The sequence below is a fragment of the Marmota marmota genome, unplaced genomic scaffold, assembly GCF_001458135.2.
Source record: "Marmota marmota marmota unplaced genomic scaffold, marMar, whole genome shotgun sequence".
Classification (NCBI taxonomy): Eukaryota; Metazoa; Chordata; class Mammalia; order Rodentia; family Sciuridae; genus Marmota; species Marmota marmota.
The window spans coordinates 3038183-3053701 of record NW_026000051.1 but is presented as its reverse complement, the minus strand read 5'-3'; the positions used below and the strand labels follow the sequence as shown (position 1 = coordinate 3053701).

The 15519-nt window shown below is 54.7% G+C and overlaps 1 protein-coding gene across 3 annotated transcripts; it reads right to left on the bottom strand.

Moving 5' to 3' along the window:
- Positions 1–2114: 2114 nt before the first annotated feature.
- On the bottom strand, positions 2115–14398 carry Crat (carnitine O-acetyltransferase). Of its 3 annotated transcripts, XM_048812910.1 has the most exons (15): positions 13619–14389; positions 13089–13250; positions 12657–12920; positions 9482–9600; positions 8240–8293; positions 7531–7696; positions 7066–7240; positions 6273–6451; positions 5610–5710; positions 5137–5256; positions 4856–4978; positions 4632–4767; positions 4224–4286; positions 3378–3515; positions 2115–2921 (listed from the first exon to the last, which is right to left on the bottom strand). In XM_048812910.1, the coding sequence occupies exons 1-15, from the start codon at positions 13643–13645 to the stop codon at positions 2706–2708; spliced, it is 2043 nt and encodes a 680-aa protein (XP_048668867.1). In that variant the 5' UTR covers positions 13646–14389; the 3' UTR covers positions 2115–2705. The 3 variants fall into 3 exon arrangements, with proteins under 3 accessions (XP_048668867.1, XP_048668868.1, XP_015352941.1); XM_048812911.1 differs by lacking the exon at positions 5137–5256 and having other exon boundaries at positions 13619–14398; XM_015497455.2 differs by lacking the exon at positions 13089–13250 and having other exon boundaries at positions 13619–14373.
- Positions 14399–15519: the final 1121 nt, after the last annotated feature.

The following is a 15519-nucleotide window of genomic DNA, read 5'->3' as shown; positions in this document are numbered from 1 at the left end:
ATGTGAGGCGGCTGGGGGTGGCTGTGGTGACATGTGACCCTTAGGACAAGGAAATCATAAGCATCTTGAGATAACTAGTCCCTCCACTAATGCTGGACAGGGAGCCAGGGGCCTCACAGGTGCCAGGTGAGTGCCTCACCCGGGCGCTGCACCCTAGGCCCCAAGGCAGGGGTTTGAAGGCCTTTGCATTTCCCACCAGGGCCTTCCAACCTCTGGCTCCATCCTCTCTGTGGTCCCACATCCTGCCTAAGCTGCAGCTCTCAGCCTTGGGGACCATCAGTTTCTCAGTCTTATTCTCCCTTCCTGCCTCATGCTGGCTGGCTCTGGCCTGCTGTCAGCAAGTTGGGTTCCATCTTCATGGGGCAGCTTGTAAGACTGGGGAACAGGGCCTGCCTTTCCTAAGACAAGAGGAACGTCTCCTCCACTTCTTTCATTCCATATTTCTGGGTGCATGGATGGATGAAAATCTTGCTTTTGCAGAAGTAACTGCACACTTAACTGGGTATTTTTTTTTTTTTTAATTTTGGCTGTAGATGCACACATACCTTTTATTTTTATATGGTGCTGAGGATCGAACCCATTGCCTCACACATGCCAGGCAAGTGCTCTACCTCTAAGCCACAACTCCAGCCCCTGAACTAGGTTTTTAAAGGCCTAATAAGAGAGGGACCCAAGGATGGCCCTGAGATGCAGAACAGCTACACCCTCATGGGAGGAGGAATCAAAAGTTACCCCTAATCAAATGGGTGTTAAGGCCTGTGAGGTCCCCTGGGGCCACTGAACCTTGACATTCAATTAAGCCAACTTCAGATTAGTGGTGACCCAGGAGCCTTGTAGATTTAAAATTAGTTATCAACTTACTTTTTTTTTTTTTTGGTATCGGGCATTTAACCCAGGGGTGCTTTACCACTAAGCTACTTCCACAGCCCTTTTTGTTTTTTGAGACAGGTTTTCTAAGTTGCTTATGACCTTGCTAAGTTGCTGAGGCTTGCCCCAAACTTGTGATCCTCCCTGTCTCAGCCTTCCTAGCCAGTGGGATTACAGGCACGTGCCACTGTGCCCCAGCTAATTATTAAATACTGCTTTAAATCACCATGGAGCCTATGGTCTGGGGTCCATCTCTTGTTCCGTGGGGCTTTGGGCAAGTGGCATCTATCTAGCCTTATCAGGAAAGGAGAAAAGAAGGCCACAATGAGTATCCATCTTCACAGGTGAAGGAAAGATTTGGTCAGACCTTAAGGGCCTCAAGGCTGGATCAGTGCCTGGTGTACCAGTTCCTTCCTGTACTGCCCTCTCCTGCTTGAAATCCAGTTTCCACCAATAGCCACCTTCATCTCCATCCCCTGCCCTGGGTGGATATGCTGCGGGGCTGGGGGCTTAGCCATACATGTTCCTCAGGCTCTGACCTGAAGGAAATAAGTGTGCTCTCTTGGAATTTCTGTTCTGCTACTTAGTGTCCTGGTAACCTTAACTCTGAGCTTGTTTCCTCATCTGAAAAATGGAAAACCATGGGCCACACCCTCAGTGATGGTCGCAGGTTGGTCGGGCCATGAAGTGCCTCACATGTTGCTGCCCTCCTAGCCCCAGTGCACCTGCTCCTGGCATTCCATATGTGCCCACTTGACCCTGACAAGATGCTCCACTTCTACTAGGTGTACGGGGTTGAGGGCAAGTACGTGGTGCTGGCAGGTGGCTGCTTCCCCGGTGTACCCCCAGCAGGTGTTTGCCCTGGCAGCAGTGAGGGCTGGGGCGAGCTGGGGCAAGCATGCCTGATCTGCTACCAGTCCTGATGGGATCCATGGAGGGCAGCTGGACCAGCCTATGGGCCCTGGGTGTTGGCCACCCCACCCCGCCCATCAGACCAGGGCCTCATGGTGCCACCCAGCTCATGGGACTTGGGAAGGCCCAAGCCAGGACAAGTGGGTGGAGAGTTGATGAAGAATGTGGCCCTGGGTGTGGCACCATTCTTGGCTCAGCACCTAAGGTCCCAGCTGGCCCTTAGCTCCCTGAACCCAAGGACTCCTCTGGGGACCCTTTTGGGACACCATTTTCCAGACAAGGACAGGTGGAAGAAGGCACCTGTCCCCCTCCTTTCCCCTCAGCTGAAAGACCTCTTTGCCAGCACATTTTCCCTTTATTAATTAATTACCTGGTGTGCTCGTGTTTTACAACTGTGAAGTGGTTCAGGGACCATGCTGCATGGAAGCAAGAGGGCCAGGGCTCATGAGTCACCTTATCCAAAAAGACCATAGCAACCGTGTTGTTGATGGTACCTCAGGGGGTCCCCTTGACCCGGAAACCTTGCTCCCTGGCTCCTCAGCTCCAGATCATCCTTTGTCTTCAGGTCCTTGAGTGCTTGGAGTTCAGAGTACAGACCCTGACCTGGCTATGGAGATGGCAAGGACTAGCCAGAGCTGAGCTAGGAAAGAAACAGAGCTCTTTCTAGTCTCCTAGTATGGTAAGTGCTGGGCTAGACTGGGTCCCTTCTCCAGGGGATGATTCGCTGGAGGCCTGGGCCTTAGGTCCTGCTCAGTTCTGAACTGAGCCCCAGCTCAGAGAAGGCACTTGCTTGAGCCTGTAGGACCCCCAAGAAGATGTGTGCAGATCCTGGGGCCAAGGGCAGAGGAAGCAAAGGAATTGAGCCCTGGAGGGTGGCTATCCCCAGATGGGATTGGCTATGGCACTAGCAGGCCTGAGCACAAGGCTCAGAGTTTGGCCCGGGGGTGGTTCTGAAGTAGGGTACGCATGTCCAGGAGTGCCCTCTCCAGGTAGTGTGCCATGCGGGCAGCGTTGGTCTCAGCACAGCTGTTGTAGGCAGACACAGAGAAGTTGATATGGGCCTCCATGGGGTTATAGCAGATGCCGTAGCCATCGGGGACCACAGGCCCAAAGAACATGACGCAGTCTGTCTTGGCAGGGACCTGGGGACAGTGGATCAAAGCTCTCATCCCTGGTCCATGGTTTGCCTCCAATCGTGAGGAGGCACTAGCCTGTCTTCTCTTCTGTCTGCTCCCACCCTGCTCTGCTGCAGACACCCTCTCCTTATCTCCAGCAGAGGGGGACTCCCTCTCGTCCTCCAGGGTGCAGTCATCTCCTCTGGGGAGCCTTCCTAGGCATTTCCTGGGGGATTGTAGCTGCTCCCTCCTTTGCCCTCCCGACCCCCAGCACTTCCCATAGAGGGGAGCAGGCATGGTGGTCTGTCCCCTGCTAGTCCAGCATCTAGCACAGATTGACCCAGATCAGGTGTTTCTATCTGACCAGTGAGTGAAGGAAGCCAGTTTTCTTAAGGAGCTCTGACACTACCTCAGCCTGCCTAGGCTGCAGTGTTGCCCCTGTCCCCACCTCCTTGGGGACTCGAGGCTTTGGCAGTGGCCCACCTGGCTGGTGGAGAGGTTGAAGTGCATGGCGATGGCATAGGAGGTGTCCATGAAGATGTCAGGCATGCTCACTAGGTCCTCGATGGCCTGCAGCTTCAGGCCCAGCAGGTGCCGGTCAAAGGCTTCTCCACGGATGGCCTGTGGGGAAGGAGCTGTCAGGAGCAGGTGAGGGCCAGGAGCAGGAGAGGGCTACGGTAGCACTGCCCCTTCCAGCCACTAGTCCTTGGGAACCAAGACATCAAAGTATCAAGGATCAAGGCAGGAGAGGAAATTTCCAGATGAGGAAATTAAGTCCCAGGGAGGGACAGAGATCTGGCCAGGAGGCAGGACAATGTGGGATTTAAAAGCATGAGCCCTGGAAGTGGGCAGCTCAGCCCCGTCCAGGCTGTGGGACCTTGACAAACCCTTAGGTTCTGGAGCCTCAGTGTCTTCCATCTGTGGCAGAAAGCAGTAAGATCTGGATGACAGCTGCATGTGATGTGAGCAGTGTATGGCACAAACAGGTGCCACAGCTAGGATGGGCACCTAGACCATTAGCTCCCTGGCTGTAGCCCAAGCTACTGGAAAGCAGGAAACGCATCGTTGCTAAACCACGGACACCCTCAGCATCCCACAATACCCAGGGGCCTGTGCTAACTCTGGAACTGGGATGAGGGCAGTTACCAGGTCCCCCTTAGATTCCCCAGCTTCAAAATGGGGCTATTGCTCTGGGTGTTCCAGAGCTCAGGGAACGAGTGCTTCTAGTGAAAGGTTAGCAGCCATGTAATGCAGGGATGAGAAGAAAGATGGACAGACAGGTGGGGGATGTTAAGGGACAATAAGCGGTGATACACTGGGCTCACTCACCCTGTCAGTGTAGGCTCGGTGGGCTTGCACAGCCTTCCGCAGTAGCTCCACCTTCTGATATTCCTGGTGGGTGTGAAGGTCAGGGAGAGCTGAAGCACTGTCCCTTCCCTCTTTCTCCTCTACTTCATAGCCCACTCTCTACCCAGCACTACGTTCCCAGCTCCTTCAGAGCCGAGTACTGCTATCTCTTCAGTCCCCAGCCCCCAAGGCCCCAACATAGGGATGGCTCCCTTTTCCCTCTGACTATCAGAAAGCTCAGAACTAAATCGATGCTTCATCTTCTGTTGGATTCCCATTGCCCACCATAGGGCTGGAAGAACACACATGCGCAATCCATGTGTGATGGCAGAATGAACAGGAAAGGAGATGGCTCGAGTCCAGCTCACCGGCCCTTGCTAGATCTCTCACCGTCACACTGGAGTCATCAATAGCCTTGACGAAGGCCAGTGAGTCCATAGAGGCTGATCGGATGGTGTCAGTGCGTCCCAGGTGAAACATGCGCAGGGAGGCACTTTCATATGTGGCACACGCCTGCCCGTAGATCCTGGGTGCGAGACATTGCTAAGCCCACCCTGAAAGGTTGCACCCCGTTCCCAGATCTCTCCTTTCTTCGCAAATAGGAGGTAGCACACCTGTAGTAGGCCAGCTGTAGGGCCATCTGGATGAAGGCATCAGGGCTCAGCTTCTCTGACTTGGGGAAGTCCTTTCCAAAGTGGTGGAACACCATCACTGTGATGTCCAGGTCCTGGATCATTCTTGGAAGGGGGACACAGGAGGAACAGGTGAGAAGCAGGTACCCAGTAGCCCCTGCCAACCCCAGGGAGGGACCCAGAGCACAGGGACAGGTGCCGGGACAGGCCTGCATGGAGCCTTGGGCTTGAAGGCTTGTTGGCCTTGCCCCTGCAAGACCTACATGCCAAGGTTCTGCTTGGCCTTCTCAATGTCGTTCTTGATCTCAGGGGTGATATTGAACCGCAACTTCCTGGGCATGGGCAGAGGTACCATGGGGGACCGCACGAGCTCCGGCTTCTTCCTGCATGGGACATTGGGGGCTCAGGCTCATGCTGGTGCCCCAGAGCCTGAGTGTGTCCCTGGGACTGGGGTAGAGCAGTTGGGTCCCTGAAGATGGGGGACGAGTTCAGGGACACTCAAATTTGCTCTTCAGAAAACTGCCTTTGCACCAGCTTCCATGCTGCTAAATGTAGGGACGCAAGGGACTTGTCCAAGGCCACACAGCAGGAAGTCGGGAGCCAGAGTTCCAACTGGCTCTAAGAACCATGTCCTCTGCCTGCTCCCTTTGAAGTAGATTCCCAGGTGAAAAGGAGAGTAACAATCCCCAAAGTTCCTACACCAGGAACTGGGAAACCAGAGTGTGACCTTACTCACGTGTACTCGATAACATGGTCCAGAAGGGCAACAATGGGTGGTCCCTCCGCTGCTGCATGCTCATAAACCAGGCCACAGGAGCCATCTTCTGCCACAATGAACTGTGGGGGGAGAAGGGACTCTGTCAGGCCCAGGTCAGGAGGGTGGTTCCTGACCCAGTCACTCCAGGTAGGTCTCATAGGAAGGGCCTCTCTGAAGTCATCTCAAGGGGTTGTGCTGTTTCTGTTATTAATGACAACTAACACTCGTAGGGTACCCTGGCTCTGCCAGCCCAGGTTGTCCGAAGCCCATCTCATGCTCAGCACAGCTCAGCCAAGCCTAGAAAGCCCCCCCGCCCCGGAGAATTCTGCCCCCACCATGTTAAAGGCGCAGGAAGGAAAAGTTGTGCCCAAGCCTGTACCGCCTGCCTGCCTGACCCCCCAGATTCCAGGATCTCTGATGAGCCCAACCACTGTTCTGGGGCTGACAGTGGTGTGCAGGTCTAATAATGACAGGTTGGCTGCCTGGTAATTATGGTGGCATGGCATCCAGCCTGCTGGCTTCCTCTCTGCTTTATAAGTGGGAGGCTAGGGACGCCAGGTCCAGAGGGGCAGGAAGTCCCTAGGCCACAGTGGACCAGCTTTGGGTAGGTGTCTGGGGATCATGGCCCTGCCAAGTCCTCACCTGCAGTGTCTTGTCAAACCAGCGGTTGCCACTGTTGAGCTTGCTGCCGCCTCCGTGCAGCATTTGGCCAGCCACATGGTTGCGGTAGACATCTTCTGAGACCCTGGGCACAGGCCTGTCCAGGCACACGGTGAAGATGCTCCTCTGGATGGAGCGCACGGACTCCCGGTTCACCTTGTCTGTGGGTAGTAGAAGGGGGAAGTGGGGGTGGGGAGACAGGGCTGAGTCCCATGACCTATGGTTTCCTGCCTGGAGATCTTCTGGCCTGTTTGCACCCCTTTGGGGGTGGGCAGCTCCCTGCATTGGGGGATTCCAGGACATTCACTGAGTGCTGGGTGCATATTTGGAACTTCACCCCCAACAAGGCACTTCAGTCTTCCCCTGTACCCTCCCTGGAGGGCAGGGCCAAACACCTGACCACCGTGGACACTGGAAGTGGAAGCCCAGGGTCACACCAGGGGACTAATGTTGCATCAAGGATCCAGAGTGGGTGGTCTGGCTCTATGATGATGCCTTGACCAATATGGATTTGGAGCCTTAGGGGGACCTACGGGGATAGAGGCAGGCTCTGCAGCAGAAGACTTGGACTCTGATCCCAACCCGTTACTTAACAGAGAGAAACCAGCCTAACCAAACCAAGCCTCAGTTTCCTCATCTATAAAAGTGACCAACGACACTCTGATTTGAGAGGATCCAGTGAGACATGTGGCTGCCCCAGCCTGGTGCTGGCCCTGCTCACTGTGCAAAGAGGCCCTGAAGTATGGCCTCAGTGTGGGCCCCACCCTGGAGGCACCTTTGATGAGGGTATTGTAGGCTTTGGCCCATGTGTTGCGATGGTTGGATGTGAGGATGCCCACGGGCTCCTTATTGGCTTGCAGAGATGAGTTCCAGATCTTCTCCAGCTGCTCAAAGATCTGATCCGAGGTGAGGGGTGTTCCGTCGCTGTGGTACACGTCCAACTCAAAGAACTGTGCAGGCAGAGGCAGGGGCTGGGGGATTTCGAGCAAGAACCGTCCTGACCCACCCCCCAGCCTCCTTTTGGCAGCTTGGAGGTCACAGTCAGTGCTGTCCCAGGGCCCAGCTGAGAGGATGGAGTCAGGCTCAGGGGAAGAAAGGAAGGAGATCCTCAGATTGCTCTCCCCAGGCTGGGCAGGCCCACAGTCCCTCCTGGCCAGGGCATGGAGTTCCGGGGCTGGTGAGCATCTGTGTTGGGAAGCTGCCTCCTGCTGCAGGGCAGGGCTGCCGAAGGGACACCCACCTGGTAGTTGTGCACCACAGTGATGTGCATGGGTGGCTTCTTGGTCTTTAAGAAGTTGACAACTGAGTCCTGCTTGGGGCCCGGCACTCGGCAGGAGGACAGGATCTGATAGTACTGGTTCATGCACAGTGGCTTTCCCCCCAGATACTCCACAGGCAGGGTCTCACTGTGGGGGAAGGGGAACATTGAGGGGTCACTGGGCAAGTAAACAGGGAGGCGGCCAAGGTGGACAGGAATCTGCTAGGGGCTGGGCCAGCCAAGTGGGAGCTTACACAGGGCCAGGAACCCCTGCATCCCTACTCACCCTCAGCATGAACAGGGGCCATCAGAGCTGGGCAGGGGTCAGGAGGTCTGTATTACTCCTGCCCAAGGGTCCCATTTATGAGTCATCTGGAAATTCCCTCCCTCCCGCTTTCTGGGCTTCGGTTTGCCACAGGAGATATGAGGCAGCAAGTCAATCTCTGGGGTCCTCTTTCTGGGATGGGGCAAGGTTACCTGGTGGTCCCAGTGGCTGGAGTGAGGAGGACCTAAACATTCTAATCCCCAGAATGTGCAGTCTCTAGCCCCCACCGAGGCTGGGTCAACAGGAAGTGAAAATGACTGGCCTCTGGGCCTGCCTAGCACCCAAGCTGACACATTGGGTGAGGGGTGCCACAGGCTCAGGCAGGCCTGAGCAGGAGTGGGACAGGGTCGGGGTAGAGCTGCTCACTTGTCAATCATGGCCTTGAAGTCCAACACACCCTCGATTAGTTTGGCAGCGAACCTGGAGGGATTGGTTAGAGATGTGAAACTGTGTGGACACTGAGGGAGGCCCAGGACACGTCGGATTGGGGCAAGATCACCTGGTGGGGGAGGGGGAGGCCTAGCCAAGGTAACCTACCGATTCCCTCTCCCCACCTCCCCCACTGCTTACAGAAAACTGGGGGCTCAGGCAGGGATCTCTGAGCCCCTCCACGAGAGGCTCTTCTGAGAGCTTTCTTCCTCACTCTCTAGAGGAGGGCCATCAGCAGGGCTCAGGGAAGGTTGGTGGCCTACGGTCTGACAGGACTTAGGTGCTAATCAATGGCAGCACATTAATGGTTAGTGGCATCAGGTCCACCCACCAAGGGTCTGAGGTCCTGAACCACAGGCTGGGGCCAGGAGAGGACGTATGCTGTGAAGTATCAGGCATGGAGGGACCTGAGGATGTGTGTGTGGAGGAAAGGGCAGCGGCTCATAGTGTCCCCTCTGCTAGGTCCCTTCCCCTCTCTGAGACTCTGTGTCCTCCTTGGGCCACTGGTCTCAACTTGGCCTTCCTCCCTGGGTCATCTGGGCTTATGAAGAGGGGTTTCCTAGCCCACACCAACCAGCCCCTATACCTGGGGCCTGCGGTGGCCTCAACATGCGCACCACTGGCTAGGGTTCCTGGGCCTGAGTTCCAGCCCTTCCCCAAGTGCTTTGGTCCATTGTGATGTGGAGATTGAAACCCAGAGCCCTGAGTATGTGAGGCAAGTGCTCTGCACAGGGCCACACCCTCCTGTCTCACCCTGGCCCTTTAAAAGAAGCAGGTGGCAGCATCGAGTGGCTGGCTCTTGAGCAGGAGATCCCTATTGCTGGTATTTTTATCTCTGGTAAGGACTGGAACGTGGAAAAGGGGACTGTGTACAAAGGTCACCCCTGTGGCCAGCTCAGGAGATTGGGAAGGAGTGGACTCAGTCCCAGGTTTGAATCTCTGACCCTGGAGGCCCTGCCTCCTATCCTGATTAGTGGTCTTGGGCAAGTCCCTTTACTGCTCTGAGCCTCAGTTTCCCTATCTGTAGAATAGGGAGGATGCTCCCCACTTCACAAGTCTGTTTGTAGGGATACAAGATCAGGGTTGGGTCCTTCCAATCTCCTGGGGCTTAGACTTGGTGCTAAAAACTGCACAGCCCTGCTGCTACGTCCTTGCCCCACCCCAGCCCCTGCCACTCACCGGAGCTGACCCTGCAGATCCACAAAGTCCTGCTTGGGCAGCACAACTCCAGGGCTGGAGTAGATGACCACAGGCTGGCGGAACTGGAGATAGGCTGTCTTGAGCCACCACTCAGACAGCTGGACGAGGACCAGAGTCTCGTTAGGAGAGGGGCATGGGCACCTGATACCCTTTCTCCCCAGGGCCAGGGACCTGGCTGGCCCCATGCCCTCTGCCCCATATCTGCAGCCCAGATTTTCCAAGTGAATGCTGAGGTTCAGAAACCCTCCACACCTCCTTAAACCTACCATCTTCCCCTTAGCCTGGGCAATTAGCACTGCCAGGAAGGAAACCTGGGGTGGTAGGGTGGCAGGAAGGTAAATGATTTTTTTTTGGTGTGTGTGTGGAGCTGAGATTGAACCCAGGGCCTCTGACATACTGTGCGAGCACTCTCCCACTGAGCTGCATCCCCAGCCCTTTATTAAAATTTTATTCTGAGACAGGTTCTCACTGAGTTGCCAAGGCTGGTCTCAAAATTGTGATCCTCCTGACTCAGCTTCCTAAGTAGCTGGGATTTTAGGTGTGTCCCATCACACCTGGCTCAGTGAATGAGTGTTTGACCATCCCCAGCTGAGAGGTTTTCTAAGGAGACAGGGATTTGGTGTCAGGACAGCTCACAGGTCCTGTCCTCCTCAGTAGCCTCAGTTTTCTTGGTGTCAGACCAGAAAATAAACTTTGATCTCAAGGTCAGAGCAATCTTGACCAGAGAGGAAGGGTAATTACTGTGCTAGTGACAAGATATGGATGACACGTCCTTAAGATCTATCCTCTGCCCTGGGGGTGTGGGGGGTCTCTCTGGGGACTGGCCATGGGCATGATATTAAAGGCTATCTTGATGATGTGGACACTCCTAGGTGACTGTCCAAGGTGTCCCTGAGAATTCTGTGCTGATTACAACCCCTCTCCAGCACACACTGCCCCCACCACTGTGCACCTCTCTGCAGATCCCTCAGACCCTGGAGACCCAGGCCACCCCCTGTGCACCCTTGTCCCATTCCAAGCAGCATCAGGAGGTACTTCCTCAACACTTACTCCCCTTGAGGAACTGATGGCCTATGGCACCAGGCCACTTGCCTCGGATCCTTGGCAAGGGGAGGTGACTTGCCTTAGGATGAATACTGGGTGACTGCTGTCGCTGACTCACAGCCTAAGGACTGGACTCCTGAGTCACGCAGGTCTTCCTGTGTAGCACAGTGCCTCCTGAGAGCTGCTGTGAGGCTCTGGGCTTTGGTCTACCTCTCTGGGCCTTGGTGTGCTTTATGTACAGGGAGGGACAGATAGAAGCTCCCTCACAGTCAGGGGTCTGCACTCTCCCAGGGATCTCAGAGCCTTGGGCTGCACCTTGGGAGACAGGAAAACCTACTGGTATGGCCCTGTGAGATCCTGTTAGGTGGCATCAAAACTGCTTCAGGAGCTCTGAGTGTACAGGCCCTATTCCTTGAGCCAGAAGCTTTGGGTTGAAGGAGTCCCTGGCTAACACAACTGGAGAACCAGTGGACTCCAGACCCTCCAAGGTCCTACCAGGGCCAAACCCTGACTCTAGAATCCAAGGCCTTGACCTGCCAAGCCTCAGTAAATGCTGCACCGAACCCACTCCCACCTGCCTCTCACCTCTGATGATCCCTGGGCCAGTTTCTATACCTCCCACCTCACAGTGCAGTTGGCCCTCTGAATCTGCTGGTTATGCTCACAGATCCAACACCTCAGTATGGAGAATATTTGAAGAAAAACCTATGTTTGTACTGAACAAGTACAGACTTGTTTTCTTGCCTTTATTCCCTAAGCTACACAGTGTAACAACGTTTACATAACATTTACATTGTATTTGGTGTTGTAAGTTACCTAGAGGTGACGTATAGTACCCAGGAGAACCTTCATTGGTCCTATGCAAATACTATGCCCTTTCCTATAAAGGACTTGAGTATCCTCAGATTTTGGTATGCACAGGGTCCTGGAGTGGATCCCCTATGGATACTGAAGGACAGCTGTACTTCACAGGAACAGAATCCAGCACTGGTTCTGTCCCAATCAGCTTCTCCCTTGGTCGTATCCATTCCTGCCCCTAGCTGCTCAGGATTGGGACTGCACCCCCACCCATCAGTTAAGTACCAGTGATACTGCCATCCAAACCATCCTGGGCCTCATGACTCCCCCTTCTCCCTGCAATGCCAGGCTGAGGCCACCAGCATCTCCCTGGGGGCAAGTGCCAGCCTCCCACTGCCTCTGCTCTCAAGCTTGCCTCCCTCCCAGCAGCTGGGATCACCTTCTCTATCTTTATGTTGAAGTATAAGAACAATATAGGGGCTGGGGATGTGGCTCAAGCGGTAGCGCGCTCCTCTGGCATGGGTGCGGCCTGGGTTCGATCCTCAGCACCACATACCAACAAAGATGTTGTGTCTGCCGAAAACTAAAATGTAAATAAAATTAAAAAAAAATAATAATAATAATAAAGAGGAAGGCACAGGCACCAGTACAGACATGTGCCACACCAACACACATGACAGTGCAGCTGCAGAACAGGACAACTGACCCCTGGCAGGCACATTTCCTGTCCAAGAATATCCCACTGAGCTCAAGTCCATGTTCCTTCTACTTGACTTGCCCTGCTCTTCACTCCACTCCAGGCTCTGTCCCAGGCTGTTGTCACCTCTGCCCTAGTCTTAGAGCAGTTCCTCTTCCTACGGCTCTCCCTGCTCACCCAATATGAAGATGCTGCCATTCATCAGGCCACACTTGCATCATCATCTTTCTTTTGTAGTGCTTTTGGAACCCAGGGCCTCAGGCATGCCAGGCAAGGGCTCTCCCACTGAGCCATATGCCAGCCCTCACCACCTTCTTTTATTTCCATGGAATTTCCCTGCCTGAAATGACCTCACCCACTGACCTGCAACCTGTTTACCACCTTTCCCTCCTCTCTGTACTTTGTCAGTATCAGATCTGAGAGGCTGGTTACCAGGTCTTTCTTGCCCACTCAGCACCTGCTAGTGTCAGGCCCAGGTAAGGGCTCAGCAAACTCTACATTGCAAATAAGTGAAGACTCTGGGTGTGTTGCTGGCAAGAGGCCACAGTGAGGGGTGCTCAGGAGGACCCAGAGCTCTAGGAGCTGGGGACCAGTGCAGCCTACCATCGCACTTACCCAGTTCTCGGTTTTCTTGGCCCTGCGTTCCAGTCCCTTCTGCAGGCGTTCCCCTACACCCCCGGAGGTCTGAAACTCATCCACCAGCTGCTTGGTTTGGGCCCACTCCTCCTCACTCACAATGGGCTGCAGTGCCTTGAGGTAATGGTCCAGGGACTGCTGAAGTGGGGGCACAGGCAGCCTTGGCAGAGCATCCTGGTGTGTCTTGAAGCGGCTGGAAACCTTCGTCAGGGACGAGGGCCTGAGGAGGCCCAGGGGCTTCACCTGTGGGCAGCAGAAGACCTGCTTATTCTCTTGCAGGCTCTGAGCACCTGAATCTCCCAAAGTTGCAGTCCTAGGTAGGTGCTTATGTGACCACCCCTGAAGGCAGAGATGGCCTCATGGGTGGTGCCTGCCCTGGTCTCCCAACCCTTGAGCTACAGGTGTCCCCGCCTCCCAGGGGCCTGCAGCTACACGCAGGGATGGAGGAGGGTGGGTGTGGCCATTGATCCTGGCAAGGCTCCAGGGACCCCAGTCAGGATGAAAGGTGCTGTTGGAATGGTAGAGGTGAAGGGCCTCCCTGCTGTCTGGATGCACAGGCCCTGCCTTCTTGCTCTGTGAAGATGAATCAGTAGCAGAGAGCTGACAGCCCCCTCTCTGTGGTTCCCATCTTCCTTTCTCCCACCCTTTCCAGGTTGAGAAATAGAAGGGAGAAGAAAATTAGAGAGCCAGACATTGAGAGCACCCCTGGGTGAGGCCTTGGCCTCAGGATTTCTCCTGCCTGTGGGGTGGGAGTAGGAGATATAAGGGCAGTGCAGTGGCGAGAGCTGAGTGGCCTGGCGTGGAAGGTGAGAGGTGGTAAAAAAAATGTGAGAAAGATACACAGAGGAATCCAGGAGACTCTGGAGGTGGCAGAAAGAGAGACAGGAGGGTCCCAGGCTGCTGGCTGGTGGCAGGCAAGCGGCAGAAGCTCCATTCCATACCTTTTCTCTCTGCTGCCCGTCTTCCATGGCAAGACTGAGGTTCTGAGCCCTGTCTGTCTGCCTTGGCTGGATCTCTAAGCCTAACTGTGCTACCAAGTGGGTGAGCAGAACCTACCAAGAGGCAGCCACCTGCCCGGGCTGGAAAAAAAGACAAGAGCCAAGATTCAGGGGAGAGGCAAGATGGTAATGGTGATGGCTATGGTGGCATCTGGGATTGAGACACTGACGGGTAAAGCTGCCAGACTGAAGCAGCTGCTCCACCCTCCCCAGCTTCCTCAAGTGGAGGAATGGGGAGCAGGTGAATGGGCTGCCGGTGGTGGGCAATGGAGTAGCAGTAAATATTTAAGTATTTTTCCTTTCTTCTCAGGATGGGCCCAGTGCCAGGGAGGCAGGCCAAGAGGTATTTAAAAATCCACCTGTCAAAATCTATGTAGATCTTTTTGATGGGGGAAAATTTGGCTGGAGGGCAGAAACTGCCGGGCTACTGAGTCACAGTAGCTCTGAAATCAGTAGTGAAATTGGGGTTGATGCAAGTGAGAGACACCAGTCACCAGTGAGTAGTGGCTGCCAAGAGCCCCATCCATCCCATTTCTCTCCTGGACTAATGAGACCCTTCTGCACCACCCCTCTACCAATGTCTGGTGTTTCTTCCTCACTGTGGCTGGTTCTGCTGGGGGTGGAAAGTGGAGAGCTTTTGTTATTTAAAATAAACAAAATGGGCTGGGGATGTGGCTCAACGGTAAAGCACTTGCCTAGCACTTGGGAGGCGCTGGGTTCGATCATCAGCACCACATAAAAATGAATAAATGAAGTAAAGATATTGTGTCCAACCACAACTAAAAAATATATTAAAAAATAAACAAAATGACACTGGCTTTGGAATTAGGGTAAATTTGAATCAACAGATCCAGGGGGACTGGCCAAGTCCCCCCTTGCCTCAGTTTCCCCAGCAGTAGAGTGATCAGGTCAGTATGGAGGATGACCTAGAGGCCCTCTGTGGGACAAAGCACAGATTTCTTGCAATGGAAATGGTGAGGTGGAGACTCAGGTGCTGGAACACCTTGAAGAGTCTCTTTAAGTCTGAGTTCCAATGTGTATCTTCAGCCACTGGCCTGGAGTGTCTGTCTGGGAAAGAACCAAGCAGAGAAATGCTTGGATCAAAAAGGAAAGGAACCCAGCCAGCACATGCCTATAAGCCCAGCAGCTGGGGAGGCTGAGACAGGAGGAACCGGGAGTTCAAAGCCAGCCTCAGCAAAGGGCAGCTCTAAGCAACTGGGTGAGACCCTGTCTCTAAATAAAACACAAAATAGGGCTGAGGATGTGGCTCAGTGGTCGAGTGCCCCTGAGTTCAATCCCCAGTACCCACCACCACCCTGGCACCCGCCAAAAAGGGAAGGAATCCATATCAGGATAGCAATATCTGGGCTGCCTTCCGGGGGAGAATAGGGTGGCTGTGGACAGATTGGGGAAGTGGGCTGGTGGGGAGAAAGGGCATGGGACTGCCAATTGCTGTCCCCTACCAGTTCCAAGGACTTCGTGTGCAGCTCAGCTTCATTCCTCCAACGAGTTTGTCTAGCTACACACAAATCCCGAGGGAGGGGGCATGTGATACACACAAGGAGACGGATCAACTGTAGAACTGGAGAAGTGACTCAGGCCTGCGCAAGGGCGGCTCAGTCTGAGCTCCTGCGACAGGTGCCAGTCACCGTAACCGGGGGAGCGAATGCGGGGCTGCACGTTCCCGGTCCCTCCCAGCTTGGCTCCAGGTCTCAGGGTGCTGCCTGAAGCCAAGGTCTCCGCCGACTTTTGCAGGTGGCTGTCACTGCGCGCCCGGGACGCGGGTTCGCTCCCGCCTCTGCCCTTGCCCCTCCGCTTCCTCCTCGGCCCAGCCGACACCGCCC

Coding starts and splice junctions, on each gene's coding strand:
- Crat (XM_048812910.1), bottom strand. CDS start 13,645: ATGGAAGACGGGCAGCAGAGAGAAAAG. Junction 4,768..4,855: donor CTACAGCTGGCCTACTACAG/GTGTGCTACCTC, acceptor TCTCGCACCCAG/GATCTACGGGCAGGCGTGTG. Junction 4,287..4,631: donor TTGATGACTCCAGTGTGACG/GTGAGAGATCTA, acceptor CACACCCACCAG/GAATATCAGAAGGTGGAGCT.